Source organism: Cyprinodon tularosa, unplaced genomic scaffold, assembly GCF_016077235.1.
Source record: "Cyprinodon tularosa strain WSP-4 unplaced genomic scaffold, ASM1607723v1 ctg428, whole genome shotgun sequence".
In the NCBI taxonomy this organism is placed as follows: Eukaryota; Metazoa; Chordata; class Actinopteri; order Cyprinodontiformes; family Cyprinodontidae; genus Cyprinodon; species Cyprinodon tularosa.
This window is the reverse complement of record NW_024039150.1, coordinates 643,671-671,470: the sequence shown is the minus strand read 5'-3', so window position 1 is coordinate 671,470 and position 27,800 is coordinate 643,671. Positions and strand designations below refer to the sequence as shown.

The 27,800-nt window shown below is 40.3% G+C and overlaps 1 protein-coding gene across 1 annotated transcript; it reads left to right on the top strand.

Moving 5' to 3' along the window:
* Window positions 1-643: 643 nt before the first annotated feature.
* Window positions 644-27,715, top strand: LOC119792658 (bifunctional heparan sulfate N-deacetylase/N-sulfotransferase 2-like). Its single transcript, XM_038299390.1, has 15 exons — window positions 644-778; window positions 3,266-3,316; window positions 7,262-8,732; window positions 10,606-10,693; window positions 10,786-10,940; window positions 12,680-12,865; window positions 13,974-14,102; window positions 15,273-15,455; window positions 15,532-15,628; window positions 15,699-15,822; window positions 15,979-16,153; window positions 17,916-18,086; window positions 20,179-20,288; window positions 23,116-23,218; window positions 26,499-27,715. Exons 3-15 carry the CDS (start codon window positions 7,665-7,667, stop codon window positions 26,616-26,618), a joined length of 2,709 nt encoding a protein of 902 aa, XP_038155318.1. The 5' UTR covers window positions 644-778; window positions 3,266-3,316; window positions 7,262-7,664; the 3' UTR covers window positions 26,619-27,715.
* Window positions 27,716-27,800: the final 85 nt, after the last annotated feature.

The window sequence follows — 27,800 nt, the reverse complement described above, 5'->3', positions numbered from 1 at the left end:
GACTGTCCCAAATGTTTATTTCTGAATTTTGAGTTATATTGGTTTACCTGGTGAAAATAAACAAGTAAGATAGATAGGTATACATTTGTTTGTTATTACAGTACAGTAATATTTACCTGCACACACAGACTTCCTCATAAAATGTCAAAATCTAAAAAAAACAAACAAAAAAAACAACAAAACTTTCAAAAATATGGAACTTTGATATTAAGGAGTCTTTCGGGTTGATTGAGGACACAATTGAGGCCCAATAATGAAAATAATCCTCAAAAATACAACTTGCCTAATAATTGTGCACACAGTGTATAGAGATAGCTCAGTAACACCTCTGATATAAGGTGATAGAAACGCTCTGCTTTGATTTAAAGTACCTTATAGGTTAATATTCTCATTGTTGACTATTGATCTCTGAGAGATGTCAATCTTTTGGATTATTTGTGCTACAATAGTTTTTTAATAATTTGTACTATCCACATTTTTAATTACAGTTTAAACAGACTGAAACTCTGAAATGAAACAGCAATTTGTGATTTCTGCAAATAGTTAAAGTAACCCCTTTCAATTTAAATGGTTTTATTTTATATATTAAAGTGTGTTTCTGGGGAGCAGGTCCAGGTCCCCCCCCCGGAGGTTTACAGTTTGGTTCAGTCCAGGGCTGCTAGCATAAACAAGATGGCTGCGTAAGTGTTGAAGCGGCGAAGTTCAGTTTTAGCTCCAATTCTTAAACCAATCGTTAACTTCTTCCGTGACCCGCTCGCTCTGAATTGGTCAAATACAGGTAAGAGAAACGAATAGCTCAGTGGTTCATTTCTGAGGTAGGAGAACGAGCCTGTATCCTGCATTAGCATCTGTAGCTAGCCTAGCATGAAGCTTGCTGTATGAAACCCAGCTGAAGAACTGAGAGGGTTCGATTTCATGCCACCCGGACTGATCGGTTAGGGGGAGAGGGAGGTGGTGTTTCGTACAGCATCGTGGGGATAAGAAGTGCAGGTTTGAAGGCCTGGCATCAATGCATTAAGAGCTGGTTAGCTGCTTTATGCCGAGATGTTGGCAGGGATCCGTTATGAGGCTACCTGTTATTTGGTGGTGTAACAGCACCCCCTGCTGGCAGGGTTCAAGGCTTCTTCAGTGATCATGGTGTTTTCAAGGCTTCTGATCACCATTATTGGTGAAAATCACAGGGATGCCGACTTTTCACCAAACCTTGGAGTGAGATTTAGAAAGAGTTTGGACAGGAAACTGTCAGGGTTAGATTGAGGCTCTGAGGTGCAGCTAAAGGTTGGAGATTTTCAGAGGATTTAACGGAAACTAAGTGGCAAAATGTGTAATTCTTATACCACAGTGAATGTAACTGAATAACAATTAGTGATCTGTAGTTATGTGGAACAAATTTCACACAATATCCATTATTTTCTATATTCTGGAGATTTTTACAGACTTGAAGTAAAGAAGAATGGGCCCCACTAAAATACTAAAGCAGGGGTATCCAATTAAAAATCAGTGGGGTTTGAATAAAGAAGATCATCAACCAGTAAAGGTCCGGAGACATTTTTAATTATAATCTGTAACTTTAAACAGAATTTAACTCTGAAATAAACTTTGGTTTTTATGAATCCATGTTATACATTAACTTTTTAAATAATAATTAAAAAAAATCTATGCAGTTTAAGTAAATTACAAAATGGTGAACTAATAAGTAATTACTGGATTACTGGCTAATACAGGAATCAGTGCAATCAAATCCCGTGCAAACTACACTCTGTATGAATAATTGGTAATATGATTAAAAATCGTAACTCATTACCTTATTAGTTTTTTTTTTTACAACTCACAAACTACTAAACAATTCAGACCTTCTAGGAGGCTGTAGATTCTATAAAAACTCACCATGACACAAGTAAGCACTTCTCTGGATGTTTTTTTTTGGAAGATGTGATGGAAATTAAGTTTTTAAACATATTCCATGGACCAAAATAAGAATAAATGAGTAAGGTAAGTAATAATAAGATAAGAACATCCTGTAGTTCCTCCTCTGTCAATCCTGGATAACTGAGTTGTTCTGCACATCCTCACTGAATGTTGTTGCTCCTTTCTTGGGTGGCTGATCTTTTGAAAATTAAAATGGAATTATTTTTATTTTTTCCGACCTTCTGTGGGTTTGTGAGGCAAACCTGAAAGCTTTAAAAAATTTGATATTTGTGTTAGTTTAATTTAATTACAACTAGACTGAGCAATAATTATTTAACCTGTGAGCAAAACATGGACTAAAACTGGGACTAAATCAGGATGCTAAATTTGAGCAAACAAGGAGTAAAGCTCATTAAAAAAAGCACTAGATGTAGAGAAAACTAACCACTTGATGTCAATTTGATGTGATCCTGCACTCAGTCTAGTGTTTTTTAGTAAGCTTTTCCCAAAGAAGCCTCAGGTCACCTCACACAATGACTACCGGCCTGTTGCACTGACTCGTATCATGATGCCAGTGCAACAGGCACTGACAGCTTTGCACACAGAGCGCTTTACTCATCAGCAGATTCAGGTGGTTTGTTGATTTGTTCGCCGCTGAGGAGATTTTTGAAAACAGCTGTAGTCCTGATGGCACAGAATGGAAAATGATCCATCCAGGAGAATTTGGAGGAAATTCTGAGGGGCAGTGATGCAAAATAGAGGAATTTATCAGATTTTAAAGAGGATGGAAATGTCGCTTGGGTAGGGTCGCGAACCAGTTTTGCTGGTTTGCTTCAGGCCAATTTATACCTCTAGAACCGTCAAATCTGTCTCTGTGTGCGACCCCCGCGCAGAGGCTCTGCTTCCATCGCCGCGCACCTCAAAAAAATCCTGACTACACGTCGGATGGTTGCAAACCTGCGCAGACCTCAAGCACAAGTGTGCAGACAAAAAGCAGCTGTGATTGGTCCTTGGTACGCCTTTCCGGCTGACTGTGGTCGTGCTTCTCGATTCGGTACCGGGCGCGCCATTTTTAAAAAGAGACAGATTTGAGAGCTGCAGAGGCTATACGTCAGAAGCATAAATTGGCTTTTATGGTTATTTAGAATGTTGTAAGGAATCTTTCAAGGCAGTATAAGTTTATTTCTTTATCAAACTGTTGTGGCTGGGATTTAACTTCACTTTTCATTCCTTGAAAGTGAATTGGAAGTTAAGTTAAACATTTTGATTGTGAACAATAAAGGGTCAAATGCAGGTAAATCTTAATGGTGTCCATACGTTGAAATGGTTTAACATCATGGTTCCTTTTGTCTTGCAGAGGCCTTTTTAATTTCCTTCCACCTATTCCTTGATCTCCGATCTTTTCAAGGTAAGAACAGTTCACCTCTTAAGCCCCTTTCAGAGCGACTGCAGCTCTTTTGCAACAATGTTAAGCTTGTAGCTGACTAACTCTGAGACTGACTCACACTTATGTTAAAGATAGGCTCTCTGTGGATGCACTGTCACAAGAAAGGGTTGTTACTATTCATGGGTTATAGTGTCCTTTCCCTTTACCAGTTGGATCTGTCTCAGCTCAAGAGCAAAAATTGTTCACAGTCCAGCCCTGATTCCATCCTGGGAACTTTAAGTTGATCAAACGGATCTATTTAATCTTCGATATTATTTAAACCCAATTTTATTTTTTTTCCCCCTCTGTCTTGTTTGTGGAAGTAATTAGACTTAATTTGAATTCGATTTCAACCCTGTTACGATCAACCTTTTTATTCGCTTCACTGTTTTATTATTTATTTTTTTATTTGATATAAGTCTAAGTCCGAGGAAAATCATATTTAAATGTCAAATCATTCTGGCTTAAACATGTATATAAATGTACTCTTTATCAGAAAATATTGTCCCAAAATGTAGAAAATTTTAATCCTGTCTTAAAGTCTGTCGGGGTTTATTCCCATTATTTTTTGCAGACCAGTTAGTTATACGTTAGCCTGAACACCTAAATTCAGCCAATCATATATCAACGGTCATCTGTCAATCAAATTATTCCGTTCATAGCATCTCTGCAGGCGTAGAGCTAACAGAACTGGCAGCGTTGCGAGGCAAGGGCTCAAACATGTACGGCTGGAAGCCTTCTACACCAAACCAAGCTTCTGCCGCCCTGGCGTCCTCTTCCACAACATCTTCATCCCCTCTTTCCTCCTCTAAATAAAAGATGTATGACGGAGGAGACTCATCCATGACCTCTGACACTAAACTCTCCTCCTCTTGCATGTTTCCTCTGTCCATAGCGTTCCTTGACAGTGTCGTTTCTAAGTCACCAATTTAGTGCTACTTGGTCCCAATGGAATTTCCCATTGGGAACCTACTAGCACTAAGTTGCTAACTGGTTAGCAACAATGCTTTGAAGAAAACCGCCCACAATTAAACTTGCTTGCAAACCTTCCACCACAACAATCCCGCCCTCTTGAGAAACAACCAATCACATTCACTTTATTTACTCATGTAAAGTCGTGCACTACTCGGGAGAAACCGTTGGAACAGCCGCTTCCCTACGACATTAAAATAACACGTATTAGACCAATGTTTGTTAAGGACAAGTATAAAACATTAGATCATTCTCTAACTTTCACTTAGTATTATAAGTTACACATTCTTCTTGACAGTCAAAACATTATAACTTAGAATCCTAAAAAAAATCAACGTACCGGTCTAAGCTCTTTTAAATACGTCCAGATCTTTATCTGAGACTCCTACAAGACTATCTACTTCATTCTAATATCAACTGGCCACAGCTCCAACGCTGAGCCTAAAAGCAGTTTATGACCAAGTTAGTGTTTTGGAGGGCCTGGTTTCAACGACACGTGTAGCTGCACACAATGATCCATTGTTAATGAAGGCCAACAAACACTGAATCTGTCAAGGTTGATGGATGTTGTTGTGGACCCAGAGTCAGTAAAATAACAGCTGAGAGCTAAGTGTCGGAACGTCCGCCCTAACCCCTAAATCCTTTAATCTAAAGAAAGTATTTAATACTGTTTATTTTTGGATAAAGATCCATATGAAAGGGTAGATAGATCTTTGAATATTTCTCTATTATAGCTCTTGTTTCTATTCGAATATTTCAACATTTTAGTTCATATTCATTAAATTTATGTCTTTCCGTAAAAATTCAAAAAATAGAGGTGGCGAAACGTCTTCAAATCTTGAAAACCAAGTCCAGTGGATATTTTTTGAATTTTTACGGAATGACTATGACCTGGATGACTGAGAACCTTCATCAGTAAATTTATGTCTGGATTGGCATGGCATTACATGGCAATTATGTAGGTTCTCTTTGTATTACTTATATCAAAACCCTGTGAATTTACATCTATTTTGATCCCGAACAGCAGTATCTGAGGGGTAACTTGTCAGAAATAAAGCCAACATTGCCAAAGTTGAAATAAAAATGTTTTTTTTTTTTTTTTTTTTTTTTTTTTTTTGAAGGAGTGAAGATTGTATTGATCTGTGTGTAAGGCATAATTCATAGTAGATCAGGAAGTGTTTGCTTTACGATGGAAACCATGTATGTCTAAAACCGTTCCTTTATTCTACATTTTGTTAGCTTGTCTGTCTGCTAAATCAACCAATAGGATGTGTTGAACTTTTGTGAGACACTTTTTATAAAGTAGGGCATTAATTCATAAAAAAGTTTTTTTTTAATTCTAGAAATCAAAGTTTTCCGCCCAACAGCAATGATGATCTGCACGGCAGCATTCTATACCCAGCTATTGTAGCATCTAGGCTAGAGCTGTCAGTCTGCTATAGAATCTGGTTGGTATTCCAAATTCTAAAGGTTAACTGTTTTATGAAGTGCAACATTAAACTGACTAAAACTATCAGATATCGTATTCCACAAAAGTAAAAACAAAAATCCATTGGACTTTGAAGACGTTTCGCTTGCCATTCTGGAAACTTTTTTTAAATTCAAAATGTCAAAAATAGAGTTAAGTTTGAGGCTTTGTAGAGTGGACCAACAACACTTTGTTTTGGCTTAGAAAAGATGCAAATTGAACCAGAAGAACGGATCCATCCCTTAGGAATGGGGGTCATTTGGGTTCTTTCTTAGCCTGCAATGCTCGATACCTATCTCTGAAAGATAGACGGGTATCGGCTATTGCAGGCTAACAAAGAACCCAAACGACCCCCATTCCTATGGGGCCTACCCGTTCTTCTGGTACAATTTGCACGTTTTCTAAACCAAAACAAGGATTTGTTGGGCTACTGTATAAAGCCTGGAACTCAACGCTATTCCTGACATTTTGAATTGAAAAAGCTTCCTGGATGGGAAGCGAAACATCTTCAAACTTGGAAACCATGTCCAGTGGATTGTTAAAGTTGTTTGGAATGGCTATGACCTGGATGACTGAGAACCTTCACCAGCATTTCATATGGTAATGACTAAAATGTGACTAAAACTAATAAGACTAAATCTAAGATGGCCATCAAAAACAACACTGGTGCTGGTAAACCTCATGGTCTAATTTACATAACATTTGGCTCTCATCAGATGTTTTATCAACAAAGTCTGAACATGCGTTCTCCTCACTGCTGGAGTTCGTGTCAATCCCAGGAAGCCAATAATTTTCTTTTATTTTGGGCCCATACCTTTTGACAGCAGATCTTTACAGAATTGGTGACAATATATGGTAATTATATTACATTTAACCGGGAGAAGCTTCCTTTTGGCTTTATACAGTCAGCTACTGTAAATGTCAAACTAAATATTTATTTGGTATATTAAGTCTAGCAGCAAGAAAAGCAAAAGGAGCTTGATATAGTGTAGGTGTAGGTGAATGTATGATAAAATCTATGATAGATTTGTGATGGGTAAAAAAATCTGTTTCTCAATTAGCCTTTAGCAAATCAGATTGAAAAACCTCTGGAATGTATGGATGATGTACATTTCTAGGAGATGCACCTCATATATTTGTTTTCTTTGTTTTTAATTATTTAGATTTTTCTTTTAATTGCTTTCAGGGACCCTTAAAACTTCTACACAAAGAAACTACATGGGGAGGGCCTTTCTGCCTCCACCGCAATGGTTCAAGCCATCCAAAACATAATATGCTTGATCTGTTATAAAGACTCCTGAATGAATCACAGAAGGACGTTTTCTAGACTGTTTCCTGTATACTGGTTTATTTTTTTATTATTATTCCAATAAAGGAATACTGATTAATATAGATGTCTTATATTTTTTTCTCTATGTAAATCCCATTTAACATTTCTTTTTTTTTTTTTTTTTTTTTCCGTATCCTGTTTGCTTCTTGTCCCAAAGTGTCTTAGAAGTCATGGAAGAGTGGCCAGAGAGAGTGGAGGCTGTAAGTCCAGACCGGCTGTGCTGAGACGCCTTCATCCAAGCGACTTCATGATGATAAAAAACATTCCTGCATAGAGACATCGGCTCATCCGTTGAAACAGAACAGAGTAAACCTCAGATTTTTACAGAGGACCTGAACTCTCAGTTGTTAGTGTCGTTTTGCACTTCAGAACCAAACATAGAGAGGAAGTCATGAATGATCATGGCCATGGTGACTTAGGGTAAATGGCTATTAATCAGCGCAGCTCAGTGACAGTATTTACTGCTCAGTCTTCTTCCCCCTCTCTGTTCTCCTCTCAACCCGTCTCCCCATCTTTTCCCTTGTTTGTTTGGACCTCTCTGGCTCCCCTCCAACATCAAGATGGCTATCGGTTTGGGTATTTTAAAGCTCCTGCGAGGTGTCCGTCAACTGGAGCTTCATCGCCTGATTCTGGCGCTTATAATCTTCTGCTTGCTTTCCATGGCCTTCCTCGCCTACTACGTCTCCAACAGCCCTAAAATCAAGGACCCCCCACCTTTACCCTTCAGTGATTGTGGCGGAGGTGGGGGGACGTTGCTGGGATTGAGTACCAGTACTGCTGATAGTGAGACAGGTAGTCAGAGGTCACCTCTTTTTCTATCTGTGCAGCGGGAGCGACTGCAGGAGGTAAAGACAATCGACAACTCCAGAACGGAGCCGGTGGTTCTGGTGTTTGTGGAGAGTATCTATTCCCAGCTGGGCCAAGAAATCATTGCTATTTTAGAATCCAGTCGCTTCCGCTACCGGACAGAAATTGCTCCCACTAAGGGAGACATGCCCACACTGACGGAGCAGAGCCACGGACGCTATGCGTTGATTATTTATGAAAATGTGCTGAAATATGTCAACCTTGATACATGGAACCGCGACTTGCTGGACAAGTACTGCACTGAATATGGAGTGGGGGTGATTGGCTTCTTCAAAGCCACTGAAAACTCACTTCACAGTGCACAGCTCAAAGGTTTCCCCCTCTTTCTACACTCGCATCTCAGACTCAGGGACTACTGCATAAACCCCAACGCCCCTCTGCTGTACATCACCAAGCTCAACCAAGTGGAGCAGGGTCCTTTGCCAGGGGACGATTGGACCGTATTCCTGTCCAACCACTCTACGTATGAACCAGTCCTTCTAGCTGCACCCAAGTCCTCGGATGCTTTGGCGCGTTCTGGACCAAGTCCGCTGGCCCTCTATGCCACCGTGGTGCAGGACTTAGGGCTCCACGATGGCATTCAAAGGGTTCTCTTTGGGAACAACCTCAACTACTGGCTTCACAAGCTGGTGTTTGTGGACGCCATCGGCTACCTGACAGGCAAAAGACTGGGTCTGTCTTTGGACCGTCACATCCTGGTAGACGTGGATGATATATTCGTGGGCAAAGAGGGCACTCGTATGAAGGTGTCTGACGTGGAGGTGAGCCACTTAACGAAGCATGAGTATTATCATACTTTGACATGGTCAATCAAATGAACATTTTTTATGGTAACGATTATACATGAGTAATTACTAGGATGTTTAGCCAAAGGACATTAAAGCCAAGTTCTGGAAACTGCTTTTCCTGCTGCAGTAACTTAATACCAGAGATAAAGGAACTGGGGTCATCAAGTCATCTCCCTGGCTGTGTCTGAACGTCCGCCCCAACCCCTAAATCTATCCATCACTATATAGAGCAAGGACTATATAGTGGACTTTATAGTGAACTCAGTTAAGTGAACGTTCTGACAGATGATCACTACTTTTCGCTCCCTGTTGGTCACATAACTCCACCGCCCCACATGGTGCCTGCGCCATCTTTCTTATTAGTCGCCTCTGTTGGGCAGCGCCAGCGGGCAGCTGTGACAAAAAATCCCATAATGCTTTGAGCTCTCCTGTCAAAGCATCCTGGGATATCTCTGCTCGTCTAGTGATCATGGATGGTACATTTCAAGGTGCATTGTGGGAAATTTCGAGTTCACCACTTTTTTATCTACTAAACGTTCAGACACTCATCTAAAATAGCGTTACCAGTATATAGTGCCCTATATAGTGATTAGGGCGGAGGTTCGGACACTGAACAAGGTGAGTCCGATCTGCAGAGTGAATGAACCTGTGCATATTGGACTCACCTTGTTCAGTGGATGGGACGAACAAACAGAAGACATAGAGATGACTTGTTGGCTCCAGATCTCCCATCTCTGCTCATTACTGATTCTCTTGTCTAACCAGTATTTAAGAGCAACATTGCAGGGAAATATGGGCTATCGATTTTGCTGTTAGGGCTGAGAAATGAGAGGATGCATTCAAGGCTAGAGAAAAGCTCAGGGAATCTGAGTGTAAAAAGATTTTTTTTTGACCCATCAGCCCAATAACTTCAATATAAAAAAAAAATGAATTAATATTACATTACATTTACCGGATTTACCGAACTTGTAGATTTTTTCACGCCTGGCTATCAGTTTTTTAAGCTTGCTTGCCCAGAGTCTACCGTCAAATGACTTTAAAGTAATCTTTGTGTGAAAAAGTGCTTCTACTTGCGTGCATGGACCTGCATGCTAGCCGCAAACCATTCTGCCTTTCTGTGTGGCAACAAACCACGTCAAGTGTTTTACCGCCACCTAATGGGCTGGAGGGAGAGATGTTGTGTCTTACTCTTGTTAGATATATTGTGATTAAAATTGAGTGCCTTTGCGATTTGAAAACTGCGTTTTGTTAAATTGCGATTATACTGCATATGCAATTAATTGACCAGCCCTACTAGAGACATATCTGAAAGTTGCAGGGCACCACCCTCAACACTTGTTTGACACTAGTGGTTTAGACTGTAGGGCCTCTGCAGAAATAAACAAATGTACTGGATAGGCTGTTGTTATTCATAAAACAAAGAATAAAATTTAAAGTTGATGGTTAGAAGGAACATATGAGCTACTATGAAAGAAGGAACATGTATAAAAACAAGTTTTTACCAATGTCTGCTTAAACTTCTTTGGTCTTAAATGGTATTGATATGACCATTCCTATAGACATCAGCTCTTTATTCTCTCCACGGTGCTCACGATAGTTTTTGCGAAGTTTACCTTTGCAGTACCCGTTAAAAAAGGTCTAAACCGTTCTTATTTTGTAATCCAGTAAATGTTATGTAATATTAATGTAAGTGAATGTTTTAATATATAATTACATTGTTTAAAGCTGTGTGTGTTAAACTGTATCACTATTGTTTGAATTTTACCAAACATGCTGTGTGTCCTTGCTGGTAGAGTTGTGCATTTCCAAGATGTTTTAACTTGTTGAGTTTTCTGTCATTTTCCAGGCCTTGCTGAATACTCAAACTAAGCTAAGAGGCCTTGTACCTAATTTCACCTTCAATCTTGGATTTTCAGGGAAGTTCTATCACACAGGTACTCCTCATCCTCAGATTTAAGGAAGCATTTTCCACTGTTAAATTTGGCTCTATGTTGGCTTAGCGCTATCTGATTTGGCGTGTTCACAGGTACAGATGAGGAGGACCAAGGAGACGACATGCTGCTGCAGCACAAGAAGGACTTCTGGTGGTTTCCTCACATGTGGAGCCACATGCAGCCTCACCTTTTTCACAACGTCAGCGTCCTGGCTGAGCAGATGAAGCTCAACAGGATCTTTGCTCAGGTCAGAGGAGATTTAATGGAGATCATTTGTTGACTCAGTAGATGGTTGAACCATCAGCTAGTGTAAGTTTGGGAGAGGGTAGCGATGCTGAGGAGCATGAGAGCATCACACCTTATGGGTCAGAACCATCCAGAGCGATTCTTTAGGCTATAGAGTCAGACTCTGAGCCGGAGGCTGATGCTTATATGACCACAGCAGCCCAGGTAGAAAACACGGCGGGGAAACCTCTGGGTCAGATAGTATAACCAGTTATCAATTTATAAATGTAAGCTAGTTTATAACACTTGCAAAAAACATGATTTTCAAATCCACAACTATTACAAGGAATTATCTACTATATTTTTAAAGGTATAAAAAGCAACTCCACACGTCTTTCACTGCAGAGTTTCCAGCCCCAAAACAACGTGAAAGTCCACACACTCTAGAAAAAGAAACGGCATAAGTGCTGTTATTATGAAGGAGTGGGGGGAAATAGGTACTGCTGTTAGCAGTATCATATGTTACAGTCACCTATTGTTTAATACGTTAGTGTTTTACTGAAGAACGAAGCAACTTTTTCGATTAGGGAACAGAATTGGAAAAAAAAAGATCCTTCTCACAGTGTTGCAAACACAGGAGCGCTGTGGAGTGTTACAACTTCTCCCAAACTCATCTGACCTGCTTCAGCCGATTTGAAAGCAGATCAGGATCCTTAGGAAACTTAAATAGGCCGACGGCATCCATACGGGGGGATGAAGCAAAAAGTTGCAACACAACGTGAAGGCATAGCACAGCTATGCTTTTACGTACATACTTTTGTCTGTGTATGTATGTACAGTCATGAAAAAGTTTGGCACCCCTATTAATCTTTTAATTCTAAATAATTGGGTGTTTGCAGCAGCTATTTCAGTTTGATATATCTACTAACTGATGGACACAGTAATATTTCAGTATTGAATTGAGATTTATTGGACTAACAGAAAATCTGCAGTATGCATTAAAACGAAATTTGACAGGTGCAAAAAATATGGAGACATTAATATTTAGTAGATCCTCCTTTTGCAAAAACAACAGCTTCTAGTCGCTTCCTGTAGCTTTGAATGAGTTCCTGGATCCTGGATAAAGATTCTTCTTTGCAAAGCAATTCCAGTACAGTTAAGTTTGATGGTCGCCGAGCATGGACAGCCTGCTTCAATTCATAAGACAGATGTTCAATGATATTCAGGTATGGGGATTGGGATGGCCGTTCCACAACATTGGAGCTGTTCCTCTGCATGAATGCCTGAGTAGATTTGTTGCAGTGTTTTGGATGATTGTCTTACCCACATTTTTGCACCTGTCAAGTTTTGTTTTAATGCATTTTGAACATTTAGTCCAATAAACCTCAATTCAATACTGAAACATTACTGTGTCCATCAGTTATTAGATATATCAAACTGAAATAGCTGTTGCAAACACCGAACATTGAAAGCTTTTCATATGACTGTATATAGTATATAGCTATGTACTATATATTGCATATAGTATATTGTATGTTTTATGAAGTATATAGCTATAGATTCTGTATTGTCTGCACCATCAACACCAATTCAAATTCCTTGTAAGTGCAACCCTACTTGGCAATAAATATGATTCGGATTCTGATGTTCTGCTGTTCCTTTTCTCAGCATTTCAACCTGAAAGTAATATGTTTTGTTGTGATGTAAATGAGAAAGACCTTGGTCTGGATTTTTTTTATCATCCTTTCTCTGTTTGTACAGGAGCATGGAATTCCAACAGATATGGGCTATGCCGTGGCTCCGCACCACTCAGGGGTTTACCCCGTTCACACCCAGCTGTACGAAGCCTGGAAGTCTGTGTGGAAAATCAAGGTGACCAGCACTGAAGAATACCCTCACCTCAGGCCAGCAAGATACCGCCGGGGCTTCATCCACAACGGAATAAAGGTTACTACACCTTCATGATTCTCTGTTATGGTGACAAACTTTTTCTTCCAGTTTGAACATTAGGTTGACTATATTGTGCTCATCTCCTTGTTGATCTTATTGCACATGGCCGATGTTCCCATCAGATTGTACCAAACAGTTTTTTTCCTTTCCCACTTATCTATCAACTTTGAACTAAGCAAAGGGTCGCACCTTATGTTGATGATCTTTTGCTTTACATAACAAACCCTACTATTAGTGTTTATTACATCCTTGTACGGTAACTCCAAAAAGTTTTTCATCTTTTTCAGGTTATCAGCTAAACTTTAATAAGAGTGAATGATGCTGCCATGATCATTACCCTTTCAATTAGTTCTTTCCAGTTTTTGCTACCCAGGTATCAGTATTTTTCGAGAGCTAAAGCTGACAGAGGCCTAGCACCAATCATTCATGCTATCTCTGATCCCATGCCCCCAAGGCATGGCTTGAAAATAAAAAGTTCAGGCTCAGGATTTTTGCTTTTTTAATCTCTGCTACTGTCACTCATTCTAGGAAGGCAATAAAAAGTTCTACTGGATTCACTTTGTATTAGTTTTTTTTCCTGCTTCACAAAGGTAGGCAGCAGCTTGACTAAGCCATGATGGCAATTATTTGACATCCAAGTATTATGCAGTTCTTCATATATACACACACATCAATTTCAAACAGATGGTATCGGTATCAGCTGATAATGCACAGCCAGGTATCAGGTATCAGTATTTGGGCCAAAAAATTGCATGGTACTAATATTTATTGAAAAAAATTGACATTTAAATGAAAATATCAGTTTTCTAATTTATTACAATGAAAATGAAAAAAGCAAAAATTTTATTGAAACACTTAGAGGTTATAGTCTTATTCAGACCTGTCTTTTCCACATAATCACTGCCTCCTATTATCACCACTTCTCAGCACATTTTAAATATGTCGTTTTATCCCGTAGTTGACTTAATTTCTACTTCTCCTGCCTCTTTTTGATGATACTGTTTTCATGTTCAGCTCTATAAATAAAGCCTCATCATCGTACATGAATCTCTGCATCATTCAGCAGACAGCTGTACCATGTTGAAGCTTCTGTTTTGTGTTTCAGGTGCTGCCCAGGCAAACCTGTGGCCTATTCACACATACCATCTTCTATAATGAATACCCTGGAGGCTCCAAGGAGCTTGATAAGAGCATCAGAGGGGGAGAACTCTTCCTCACTGTTCTCCTAAACCCTGTAAGTCATCTCAGCTGTTGTTTACCATTTCTGATGGAGCGTACTGTTCCTCTTTAACATTTTAAAAGCATACAGGGCTTGAACGTGTCGCGTTGTGCTGCTGAGATGTCACAGAAGTGCTAGTCATATCGAACAGTAGAACCATTACCAGCATTAAAATGCATCAGTAGGCAGACAAACAGCAAGTTAAAACTGCTAATGAGCAGGAAACCTTACTGGATTTCTTAAATATCTTTAACTGGAAAATAAGTGTGAAATCTATGGATTTGAATTTTCAAGTTGTCCATTTATCAGCAGTACGCTTTCAGAAGAGATAACATGAATGATGAAACAGTTACACATATTCAGTGTCGGATGTTGCTGGTATGGAAACCTGCTCCTGGTCTGTGATTGGTTGAGGTTTATTCATTGATTTCTCACTGTAGCGGGGACCATTTATTTTAGTTTCACTTCCAGACCTTCTATTTCACTGATTGATAAGCAGCTGTGGGGAGATCTTTAAGCCGCATGGTAAAAAATGTGTCAGAAAAGATCACCTACTGCACCTTTAACCTAATGTTCCACATCCAAAATGGCTGATATGATTATTGATCGGTGTGCTACGGTGGAATAAAGCAGTCGGTGTATCGACTGCACACAGAGAACCCTTAAAGGTTCATCCAGATTACCATCCTGCCTTCAAATATTATTTCTGTCGGAGCCGCTGAGGCCCCCGTACACCGGCGTGCGCTGTCACTAGGAATCCCATTCTACAGCAGCCTATGGCCCGGTCATCTCTACATAGTTTGCGGTGGCGGCTGGAAGGCGTTTTTCACGTATGTAATCCAAACTGCAGGCACCAGGATAATAAAAGCGAACATGTTTTGCCAACAGAATTGGGCATTTTAAGTTAATCTAGGCATTAATAAACAGTTTCAGAGGAGTTATCATTGCGCTCTGCATCACAGACAGCATGTTTTGAAGGCGTGGTTTCGAGTGGTGGTCTGAAGGGAGAGGCATGGTTGTGTATGTTCAAAATTATAGCTTGCTGTAACAGTTTTTCCAAGATCTCCTATATCGCTTTTAATAGGGCAAGTTACAGTTTTTGATCACTTGCATACCCCTCACAAATAGAGTTCTTTTCTGATTTTCCATCTGACCTCTTGTCTCATTCTTTGTCCTTGAACACAGATCAGCATATTTATGACTCACCTATCAAACTATGGGAATGACCGCCTGGGGCTGTACACCTTTGAGTCTCTGGTGAAGTTTGTCCAGTGCTGGACCAACCTCAGGTTGCAGACATTGCCCCCGGTTCAGCTTGCTGAAAAATATTTCCAGATCTTCCCAGAAGAACGAAGCCCCCTCTGGCAGGTAAGAGTTGAGCTGAAGTCATTTGAAATTTCTAATTGGAAATGGTGATGGTGATGGTTTCCTATGCTTCAAACAGAACCCGTGTCACGACAAGAGACACAAAGACATCTGGTCTAAAGAAAAAACCTGTGACAGACTTCCTAAATTCCTAATTATTGGACCACAGAAAACGGGTAAGTTTCCTAATCTCCATTTTCAATTGTTTCCTCTGCAGCTTATCAGTCTTTGTTTTCCTCCACAAAGGCACCACAGCTCTTCATTCATTCCTGAGCCTTCACCCAGCGATTACTGGCTCCTTCTCCAGTGCAACTACTTTTGAGGAGATCCAGTTCTTCGGTGGAGCCAACTATGACAATGGGATTGACTGGTAGAGATTCCCACTGCATGCCTTCACACCATCTTTAGATTCTCTCTCCATTGTAATCATCGACATAACTATCATAAAGTCATATGATCTAAATAACTGGGCGCCTTTTGGTTTTGATTTGTGTTTTTTTTTTCTGTGTGTCTCTTACTTCATCAGGTACATGGAGTTCTTCCCATTTCCTTCCAATGTTAGCGCAGACTTCATGTTTGAAAAGAGTGCCAATTACTTTGACTCGGAAGTAGCCCCCAAAAGAGCAGCAGCCCTGTTACCTCGAGCCAAAATCCTGGCTGTGCTTATCAACCCGTCTGACAGAGCGTACTCCTGGTACCAGGTGAGCCGCCACATGTTCAGGGACTGCTTTGAACTTGGAGGATGCATCCTTTTTTATTACAGTAAAAATCTGAGAAATGTTGATACATTAGTGCCCTCCTCCTGATGAATTAAGGCCAGAACACACTAAATCTGTTTTTTGCGTCCGATCCGACAGGTTGTGGCGTTTAGCTGGATTTCCTGCAGGGGGCAGCGTAGCTCCAACTGAGAGAGCCCAGGTCTATTTTAGTCACTGTGCAGCAATTCAGCAGCAATCATGTGTCTGACAGGAAGAGAGACTCGGTTACAAAGTAAAACACTTCCGCTTTTTGAGGAAAAATACAAGATAAAATCTGATACTCTCACAGGGAAAGAGTCAGTTGGGAGTAGCACATTGCATATATAGTAAGCAGGACAGACTGGTGCAAAAACAATGAACGAAACATTGAAATAGAAAACTTTCCCCATGATAGGAGTTCAGGAGGTCAGAAAGGGATAAAATAATGATCCTCTTGAGCCTCACAGAAACCAAAATAAGGAGGGTCAGACAGAGCAGGTAAATGCAGCGTATCTCTCTCACCTCTTTATGAAAAAAGAAATAAAAACTTGGATACATTTCCCAGATCTCTGAGAATCACCTCTCTGTCTCAGTCAGCATAGAAACCAATCGACAGCGTTTATTGATGCGTTTTTCTTTTCTTTAGACGTAGATCTCATTATGTTTTTGATATATAAAAATACTCTATCTGTTCTGGTTCTAGAGGCTGCACAGACTCGTTAAGTAGAGCTTTGCTTTATAGAATGTGCAGGTGTTTTTTTTTTATAACTTCCTAATCTATCCAAGTCAAATGTGTGGAATTAATTTATGTATAGCACAGAGACAGAAGTGAAAAAAAATCTGTGCAGATCTGCTCACCCTGACTAGTGTGAGCCTCTCCATATGCAGTCAGTGCGATATAGAAAAAAATCGGATCAGAGATTAAAATGTCGTACACTGGGGCGTGCTTTGTTGGCGCAGAGGTTGGCGCACAAGAGCCATGTACGGAGGCCTTAGTCCTGGACGCGGCCGACCCGGGTTTGAATACGACCTGTGGTCCTTTGCTGCATGGATTCCATTTCTTTATGTTGCTCACTGGTTGATTGAGGCTGCAGACCTAGTGTTTCAGATATCTGTTTGGAAAGAAAAATAAAGGAATAAAGCATTTCTTTTCTTTTTACTTGAGAATTGTAGCCAAGTGTGGAGAAAAAAAAAAAATTGGTTAGCTTTGATCGCTGGCACTCTATATAGTTTGGTGTGAATTCAGTGCTTTCAGTAATTTCACGACTATAAGTCGCAGTTTTTTTTTAATAGTTTGGGCAGGGGTGCGACTTATACTCTGGAGCGACTTTTGTGTGAAATTACTAATATTATTGTATCATTTCATGTTATTTTCACACTAAACCCCAAGAGGGCGCTCTAGGCCTGTTTTGATAATTTAAACATTGGGGTTAACTTATAAAAACAATTGAGAAGGGCTTTAAAAAAATGGCACCAAAAAGAAAATCATGTTCTGCAGATTATAAAACTATAAAAAATAGAGGATGAAGGTTTCATTGGATTTAGTAATTTGGAGTGATACGGATAATTTGGTAAATTTGTTGGTATGTTATTTATGCTATAGTTACATACCAGCCATGTTCTCAGTTTAATTTGCATATTGGTGTCACACTCTTTAAGAAACTCCACAGATTCCAGTCTGTGTTTTCATTATGTCTTTTTCCATTATTACGATTTATGTGTTCAGCACCAGAGAGCCCACCAGGACCCCGCAGCGCTGAACAACTCCTTCCATGCCGTTGTAACGGCAGCACCCTCAGCCCCCAGAGCCTTGTTAACCCTGCAGAAACGGTGCCTTCACCCGGGAGCCTATGCTTCCCATTTGGAGCGATGGCTGCAATATTACCAACCCAGCCAGGTAGAACCACTTGATTATAATGTAGGAAATGTTCTCAACGATCTGCCTTTACCACTCTTCATTTTCTCTACCATAAAACACATTTTCAAATGTCTATAGTATATTTTAGTTCCTCTGTTCATCATTTTCCTCTAAAGCTGCGTTCACAACGAGCATGAATATCGTAGGTGGAGCGAAGGATTCCCATGTTCTCTATGGCAGATTTCCAAATATGTGTACTTCTCATGTGCTTGTGTCCTCGTTAAACGTCATCAGCCTCAGGCCTAGCCCTGTTCCAACTCACAAGAACAGCAGACCGAGAACGGACAGAGACCCCGGATGTTGTTCTCGCCCCTCCTTATTTACCCAGCATGCATCAGAGCAGACTTGTAGGTCTTGAGATTGACAGCTGTCCCAGCATGCACTGCGGCAGCAGCAGCTTCCATTGGAGCGCTCACAGAGCTCAGAGCATTAAGTTAAAAGTTCTTTTTTCTGCCGTTGTTTAATAAAAGTAAGTTTTAATGTTATTTGAGGAGAGAGCATTAAGCGTCACTATAAGGAACATTTACCGATTTAATGCATAATTAAAAAAAAATTCTGAAGTTGAGAGGACCGCAGCAACCAGTGGACCTCAGAGGGTAACCGCAGCCCTCTGAAAGACCTCTGGCTCTGATAGAGAGTTTTTTATTTTGCAAATTCTTCAGTTGATTTTTGTTTATCCGACTGTGATCGTCGTTATTTCCCCATTAAATGAAAAAAGTCAGAATGTATTCATATATAGAGACCATTAATAACAGGAGGTTAAATACAGCTCCAGAGAGGCCGAGCGTGTGGTGATGTCATCAGTACACATCTGCTCCAATTGACCCATATTTATGCTCTGTGCTCCTGTTATTCCAGAGTTCAATTATTGTACAGCAGATTAATCACATGCTGTCATTTTCTCCAGGAGGCGCTGCAGGGAAAATAAACATTTAATCATGAATGATTATTATGTATTTAAGGCTAATTAGTAATTTTGATTGTGGGCTAATATACATGTAGAGGCCTATATAAACCCTTCAAATGTATGTCTGTTTTTGGTCAATGTAGCTGTTAGAACATTTTGGGTTGCCGACCCCTGGCCTAGAGGCTAGCTCCAGCCAACTATAGCCTCTTGCAGCTCTGCCTCTGTGACTGGTTTCTCCAATGTACCACTGTCCTACTCTGGGTTTGCTGTAGTCTTTAACCAGCCCTCAGTGTTCAGTCTTCCTGGTTAAAGGGCTGGTTATCCAGCAGTGTGTCGCAGTGAGTTTGTGGCACATATATTTTATTTATATCCAATATTGAAGCGTGGTCTGCGCTGTTATTCCACGCCACAACGCAAGAAGGACAATCAGGAACTAGAGAGGGTCTAGATACACCGAGGCGGTTAGGAAGTGGGGGCAAGTTTGTGCGACAACGGAGGGACATGAGAGCCAAAAAGAGCGGGGATCCAGGTGGATAAAGGGTCCCAGTGTTCTGATGCACCTCGATCTTCTAGCTGGTCCAACTTCACAAGTCGTTTTCCACAATGGCGGTCATACAAACAAAACAAGCTGGTAAAATACCAAACAGGAAATACGCATAGTGTAGAACGGATGTACATTTGACCAATCAGAGGCCTCCTGTCTGCGGTCACCTACAATTTTGTACAGATGCACCAGAGTTTCTGTGGAAGCAGCGGGGGAATATTTACGTTCACGGTGACGCACATGCAGACGACTTGGTTTCTGAGTATAGATCATCTCTGGGATTCTGGTGAACTTAGGAATTCCAACAGCTTTTTTCAGCTTTCTGAGCTAAAAAACATGGCCGGTCGCTTTATGAAACCATGTCCGTCATGACGAGGGGAAACAAACGACCACCAGACTCCATGATCATCAAGGCGAGCTAAAGCAGAGAAAACTGGCGAGATTTTCAGCGACTTCTTGTTCGACGTGAATGTACTGTTATACCTCTTAATCAATGTGTGTTAGTTTGTCTCTGCACCTTTTAAAGCAGGGACTAGTTTGATGTTTTCTGCAGCAGCTGCTTTAACCTTTCTGCCATTTTTGACGAGTCACAGATGTCTGGTGTTTGTGTGTCTCTTCAGCTGCACATTGTGGACGGGGCCCTGCTGCGTTCCAATCCTGTGCAGGTGATGGAGGGAATTCAGAGATTTCTCGGCGTCACTCCCATCTTCAACTACACGCAGGCACTGATGTAATTCAACACACAAACCACACAACCAATCTCTAAACAACACTGCTTTTTTATTTAAAGACTAAGCCCCTATTTTGTTCCTGTAAACTGAGAAAAGTATTGAGTGGCATTAATATTTTGAAGTAGTAGAATTAGATCAGCCAAAACAAATTGTGCTCTTATATCCAGAAGATTCCTACAACTAAAATGATGCCTCCATTAATTTTATGCTGCCTTATTTTTAAAAGAAAAAAAAAGAGAGGAAGACTAATTGGAAATAAATTTCACATTAAAATGAGTTTCTTTTGTTAGACACCTGTCAGTAAAACTGGTCCTATCAGACTAGTGGTTGGGACACAGCAGTGGTTGATTACCAGTAAAGTATTGATTGATCAGATGAATAAATGACAACTCAGAAATCCAATCTGATCATTTTATGCACCATGTGGTATAACTGGTATAACCCAACATTTTTACTCTCTCTTGAGGTGGTTTAGGCTACGTAACACAGCAGCCTGAAGTGACCCAAATCTGATTTTATTTGGTCCATATGCGACCTGGAAGCGATCTTTTCTTGACAGTCAACATGAACAACACAGATCTGATTTATTCCAATGCGAACTAGACCACTTGGCTCTGTGGTCCTGAATCCGATACAAATCTGATCTTTCAAATATGACCTGTGTCTGAGCGGCCAGGTCGCATTCATACGTCCTGAACGCCATTAATACTCGACAAAGGTCAATAATCTGGGTCTTTCTACGCATAAGCAGGAAGAAAAACAACAACAATCATGGCAGATGTTAATGCAGGAAATTATTGGTGGGGACATGTCCATACCAGTCCTTCAGAAAGTGCTGGATAGAATTCACTGTCACTGTTGCTAGCTGACTAACCTGACTCCGCCAGATGGATTTGCTCCGCATATCCATCTGGAAACCTTCCGTTGAAGTAATTTTGGGAAGGGGCGAAAATACTGGTTAGCTGATTGGCCTATGTTGGTGATAGACGGGCCAAATAAACCAATCAGATCAACGAAGCATATGACGTACTAACAGAGCGACGACAAAAAAACAACCACAAGCCAGGCTACTCTTGCTGAAACCAGTCGGGAGAAGAGCAAAAACATATTTTCCTCTGAGAAAAGCCTCCAGAGCAGTGTTTTGCTCTTCTTCCAGTGAAGAAATACTCTGTAATTCCGATAAAACTTGCTCGATAGCCACGCTAACGCTAGTTTCATCGGCTGAAGCCGCCATGTTCTTTAGACTGAACTGTCGCGCTTCTCGTTGCGTCACACCTCAACCCGCCTCAAAGCCAACGCTGATTGGACGTTCGTTTGGTGAACGGCTCCAAATTTTCTTTAACGGAGAGTAGCCAGACTGATCTGCGAGTGAAACCTTGAAAGCTCGCGAGATCAGGATGGTCTCACGAGGCTACTAGCTGACATGATGAAGGACAAATTGCAACACATTCATTAAGTCCTCGCTACATTGCTGATCCTGCTAGCTTGCTAACTCTAGTTTCTTTATATTACAGGCAAGTGTAACATCAACATATGACGTTGTGCTTTGCGTTACCTTATTAATTCACTCCAAACCACAAAAGTGTCTAATTTGCATTTGGTTAGATTTGTTCGCAACATTTGAAAAGCTTTCTCAAATGACATTTGGCTGGAAAAGTGGCTTATTGGATGCAACCAACGAATTAGATGACCTCAAAATGGTGTGACACAAAAAAGCAAAGAAAAATCTTTCCTTAAGTGGGTAATCCCAGCAATCATGGATTTTTAAGTCTTAAAGATTAAGACTTAAATATAGGGGTGCTTGATTTCTGGTCGTATTAAATCCTATTAATATGAAACTCCTTCTCCCTCCAGCTCTGTACTCAGGTTTTCCACCACAGTCTCAGACACTTTTATGAACAATAAACAGCTGTCCTTAATCCTCAAACATCTCTAATATTTTGTAACAGGTTCCATTTATTCATTCAATAAGCACACACATCAGAGTTTGTCTCTCCATTTGCAGCTTCTGGGGAATACTAATGGAGCTAGTGTTCTTAGCGATAGGGTGAGATACTTTTATCCAGAGCCAAGCTTTTTGGAAATAACATGTTTTGAAGACGTGGTGTCGAGGGCTGGACTGAAGGGAGAGGCATGTTCAAAAATTTACCTTGCTGGAACCGTTTTTCCAAGATCTCCTACAGCACCTTTAAGGTTACAAAAGTCTTGGAAAAGCTCTTTACTTTTACCCAACATGAGATGTTTGTTTTGTGATACCAGAAACCCATTTTAATAGGCCATCAATTGGGACTGAAGCAGCTGATCTTAATTTGCACAGACGAGGAGCAGGGTTGCTTTAAACTCACTGAGAGTTTTCAGCTGCTGTCTTGCCCTTCCATGCCTTTTTGCACCCTCCCTTCTTCACGTGTTCAATACTTTTTCCATGTGTCCTTCCACATTATCACACATAACTTCACTTGTAGTGGTGAACTTCTTATTTTCAATATAGATTTTAATGAAAGCAAAATTACAGCTGTTTTTTGTTGTTGTGGTTTGGATCCACGTCGCCAAGGAAAATCCACAACAGGAGACATATTTGATAAATACAGATTTATTTTGACCATTACCTGCAATATGGAAACATAAACACGACTTTGCCTTTTAATAAAATGCATGTTGGTTTAATTTATTCAAATGTATTGAAAGTATTACTGATTGATTCTACTGAATGAAAACAATTTAAAGAATATTATTGAATGTGGTCAGTCTGCCCTTAACAATCTATTTCTACAAAGCATGATGAAAAGTTTGTGCTCAATTGTAAAGTAATACTCTGATCATCTGCAGGTATGATGACGTCAAAGGTTTCTGGTGTCAGCGAGTGGAAGGGGCCCGGTCCAAATGTCTGGGGAAGAGCAAAGGCAGGAAGTATCCAGGGATGAGTTTGGAGGTAACACACTGCATACTTTAAGCCGGGCATACACTGTACGATTTGTTGACCTTTTCGGGCCGACTTTCCCGTCGTGCGAGAACTTTTCGATCGGGCTGACTTTCAGCCTGATCAACGTGAATTGTGTAGGATGAGGGAGGACTTGTATGTCTCCATCTCTCGATACGCTCTCGCCTGTGTCCGACCTTTCAGACATTTCAACTAGGGCTGGGCGATATAGAAAAAAAGCTTATGGATAAAAAAAAATGCATATTGATCGATATCGATAATTATTGAAAAGATTTGAAACCATATTTTATGTGCAGCTCTGCCTGGACTTTTTATAATATTGCTAAATGATTTAATTTTAATAAATAACACAAACACAGACTTCGAATTAAATCTTTATTTAACCAACTTTTTTAACCATAACAGAGTTGTTTTAAAGAAAAATAAATTAAGAGACCTGAGTTGTTATTAAATACTGACAAAGGATAAACTAAAGTGACCAGAAAAGTGACCAAAATAAATATAACAAATAAATAAATGCCCCCCCACCGCCGCCGCCCCCATTCTTCAGGTTCAGCTTAGTTTCCTGCTTACTGAAAATATATATATATTTTCCCGAAATTCCCAAAGATTCCTTGGAGGAGAGCCGTGTCGGGGCCTACACAGCTCGTACTCCTGCGGGTGTGAGCGGCTGAGATGATAAAAAAAAGTTGCGTTATCAGACTTCGTTTTCACTGGTTCCCGACACATTTTCCAGATGACTGTGGTTTGTTTTTGGTCCGACTTGCCACTACCGAAATACTGCCAGACTGCCGAACTACAAAAACCCTTCTTTGAAACAATTTCCTCCGCCTCTCCTTGCTGCGACATCTTCATGTGCTCTGTGTTGTGGTTTGAGAGGGCGGCGCTTTGTGACGGCGTGCCTGGGTCCACCATTGTGATCGGTTGGGAGGAAGTAGTGACTAGCATAAACTTACATGCTAGGCTACAATGAGAAGGAAGGAAAACTGCGTTTCTTTTTTATCGAACTTTTATCGGCTCTCTTTTTTTCTATTGTGCCACACGTCTATCGATCGATATATATTGTTATTGAATTATCGCCCAGCCCTAATTTCAACATCATTTTCTGAATCCTACATTGTAGCATGGCATAGACAATTCACGTTTGCAGCTTGAAGAACACCTGCTGCTTCTGATGATTTCCTTTAGCTAACCAATGAGTGTTTGCGTTCTATGACTCATCCAATTCTACTAGTTTTCACTAGATGTGGATGGAGCCAATGATCTGCATTGGATGGCGCACATGACGGGAAATAAATATTTATAAACATTAAACCGAAGCCAAAAGTAACGAGTAACGTTTGTTTGAAAAATGTAAGGATTAGAAAATACAGATACTTGTGTGAAAATGTAATGAGTAGAAGTCAGAAGTAGGAAGAAATATAAGTAATGGAGTAAAGTATAGATACCTAAAAAGTGTACTTAAGTACAGTAATGAAGTATTTGTACTTTGTTACTTGACACCTCTGATGATTGGTTAAATGATCAAGCTTCAGCCAATGGAGGCTAGTAAATGTTAGCAACAGAAAGCAAGCAAAGTTTGTAAAGCCCTAAGAAATAACTGATGTAGGACTTAACAATGAATGGCGCTGGGATGAATGGAAGAGCTGGGCTGTGATGGCAAACTGTATGGTAGCTGATTAAAAAAAAAAAACAGAGGGAAGTTGGTCTGCTTCTTTTTTCTTTATGTGAGGAAAATGATGGATAAGATGCACTGCAACTATGTTCTGAAAATGATTAAAAATGTCTAAACAGGTGTATTTACCCTTAATTTGAGTAGGAAAATAAGATGATTTGCCAATGGCATATGCATTTTTTTATCCTTAAAGATAATTAGATAATATAAAAATTATTAATTGATCATATTAAAATAAAAGACTGCAATTGTTTTGTTCCATTGGCAACGTATCTCACCTCTTCTATTCCAGAATGAAAAAACACTTATTTTAAGAAAAAATGACTTCTTTAGATTTAGATTTTTTGCTTTGTGGTAAGAAAGTGTCCATGCTTTCCATCGCACTACGTGGTTACCATGAGCAACAGTCACAGCTGACGTACCGCCATGAATGACTGACCGTGTGTCTGACTTAAAGAGCAAATTGCAGACAAAATCCAAATGAAGTGAAGTCTAATGGGTCATAATTGAAAGGTTAATTTAAGATTCAAAGTTTTTTGGCTGCTCTAACAAACTGAATCTACCTGTAAAGTCACTTTTATTAGCAGTGTTTCTAAAAAATGCTTTTCTCTTAACAAGTTGCGTCATTTGACGTCATGTGTGAGAGTCAGATAGTCAGCGTTGCTTCAGCTCTGTGTGGAGAGCTGGTAGTTATCTGGAAGAACTGATGTGTAATAGAGTTATGTAGAAGTTTGAGATTGCCTAATTAAAAGATTAAGAAAATATCACAGCAAAAAAAAAAAAAAAAAAAAAAAAAAAAAAAAAACGATGTTGCAGAGGCAAATGAAGAAATGTGCTGGAAAATGGTCTTGTGCTATTTGTGTCTGATCTCATGTACAGGAGGTGGTAGGTAGCATCAAAGGTTTTTTTGCATTACAATAGTGAAATTAGGGCAGGTGGGGAGAATACACAGAATCACAGATGGGGGGGAAAACCTGAACCTAGCGTAGTTAAGGCTGATTAATACCCAGAAACGCAGTGAAATGTGCCCTGCCCCTTCCACACTCTGCTGCACCTCTCCAAAATTGCAGGTGACTGCAGAGAGGAGGGCTCTGATTGGTCAATTCTACATCCTCTCTACACTATGCGTATTTCCTGTTTGGTACCTTACTAGCTTGTGTTGTTTGTATGACCGCCATTGTGGAAAACGACTCGTGAAGATGGAGCAGCTAGAACAGCGAGGTGCGCCAGAACGCTGGGTCCTTTATTCCACCTGGATCCCCGCTCTTTTTGGCCCTCATGTCCCTCCGTTGTTGCAAAGTTGCCCCCACTTCCTCACCGCCTCGACCGTATCTAGACCCACAGCTAGTTCCTATTTGTCCCTCTTGCATTGTGGCGTGGAATAACATAGTGCAGACCACGCTTCAATGTTAAATCTAAAATATCTGCGACAACCTCACTGCGACACACTGCTGCTTTTAGATTGGTGTTGTAGGCTTTGTTGAAAAATTTAAATGATTAATAAAATCAGAGTTTACCTTAATAACCAGTGTGAAGATGACTATTGAGCTGTTATTGATGCTCTGATATGTTCTGTGCTTTCTTTTTTTTTTCCAGTCACGTGCCTTTTTAAGCGAGTATTACCGTCACCACAACATGGAGCTGGTGCAACTGCTGAATCGCCTGGGCCAACCACTGCCTACCTGGCTTCATCAGGAACTTCAGAGCACCCGCTGAAGGCTGCAGCATCTCATCAGATGAGAGCATTTTCACCCGATGACTCTTTTTACTAAGCTGCAGTTCAGCTTATTCTTAAAGTGCTGCTGATAAACAGGGAAAAAATGAATACAACATGAATGAACCTTTGGTACTGGGTTAATCCACGAACACTTCTTCAGTTCAGCCAACCTCCTCCAAGTACCAGACATCAATCGGCCTTGTCCAGTCCAGGACATGGCCGACACTAGAAGCATCAGCTAAGGATCACAGATTCCAGACAACAGTGTCCAGCTTCACAGACAGATGAGATGGCGGTATAAAGACTAAATCTGTTTGGTGGAGTACTAGGGTTAGCATGCCGGACCTACTGGTGCTTCAACAGAATGAAAGGAAAGGTCTGAGGTCAGATGAGAAATCCACAATTCTCTCCAAAACATTTGCTGTTCTTGATATTTGTCTAACGAAGCCCCAACTGTGAAAAGGAAAAGCAAACCGGATCTAAGAAGCTGTACAAGCAGAGATGCTTTATTCCCTTAATGCTGAACACTGCAGTTTGCTTTGGATTCTATAAAGCCACAGTAAACATACGGTAACAATATGAAATCCATTCAGCTGAAGGAGTCGCAGTTCATAGCCATAAGACCCACTTCTTCCAAGTTCTGAAAAGAAAAGCAGATCCATCTCTGCACCAACTCTGCAGGACCAGAGGAAAGAACCACTTTCAACTAAGACTGGAGTTAGCCTCACAGAGACCAACGAGCAATTAATATCTTTATGAACTGCATCTAATAATAAAGAGAAAGAAATGACCTGGAAAATGTAAATAAAAAGAAGATTTATCAATTTGGAACCATGGGTCTCTTATCTCTCATCTCGCAGCTGTTTGTTTTATCAGCAAAGGCTGATCCTGTGCTCCAGATGGAGCTATGGTCATTAACTGCTGTGTTTATGCTGAATTTATGTCTCACAGCTGTTTTTTTTTAAGTCCTGTATAATACGGCTGGTTTAGGTTCTGTTTTTAAAGGCTGATCATGTAGGGAAAATGTTGGTCATTTTCAGGATGGGATAAAACTGTCTTATTAAAACATCTGGAACTGGACTCCAGAAGACCATGATTTGCGTCCCGTTCTGCCTGGTGTTTTTTTTTTTTCTAACATTGGGAGGTTTACACTGTAAATAATGAGAGTGGCTCATTGAGCG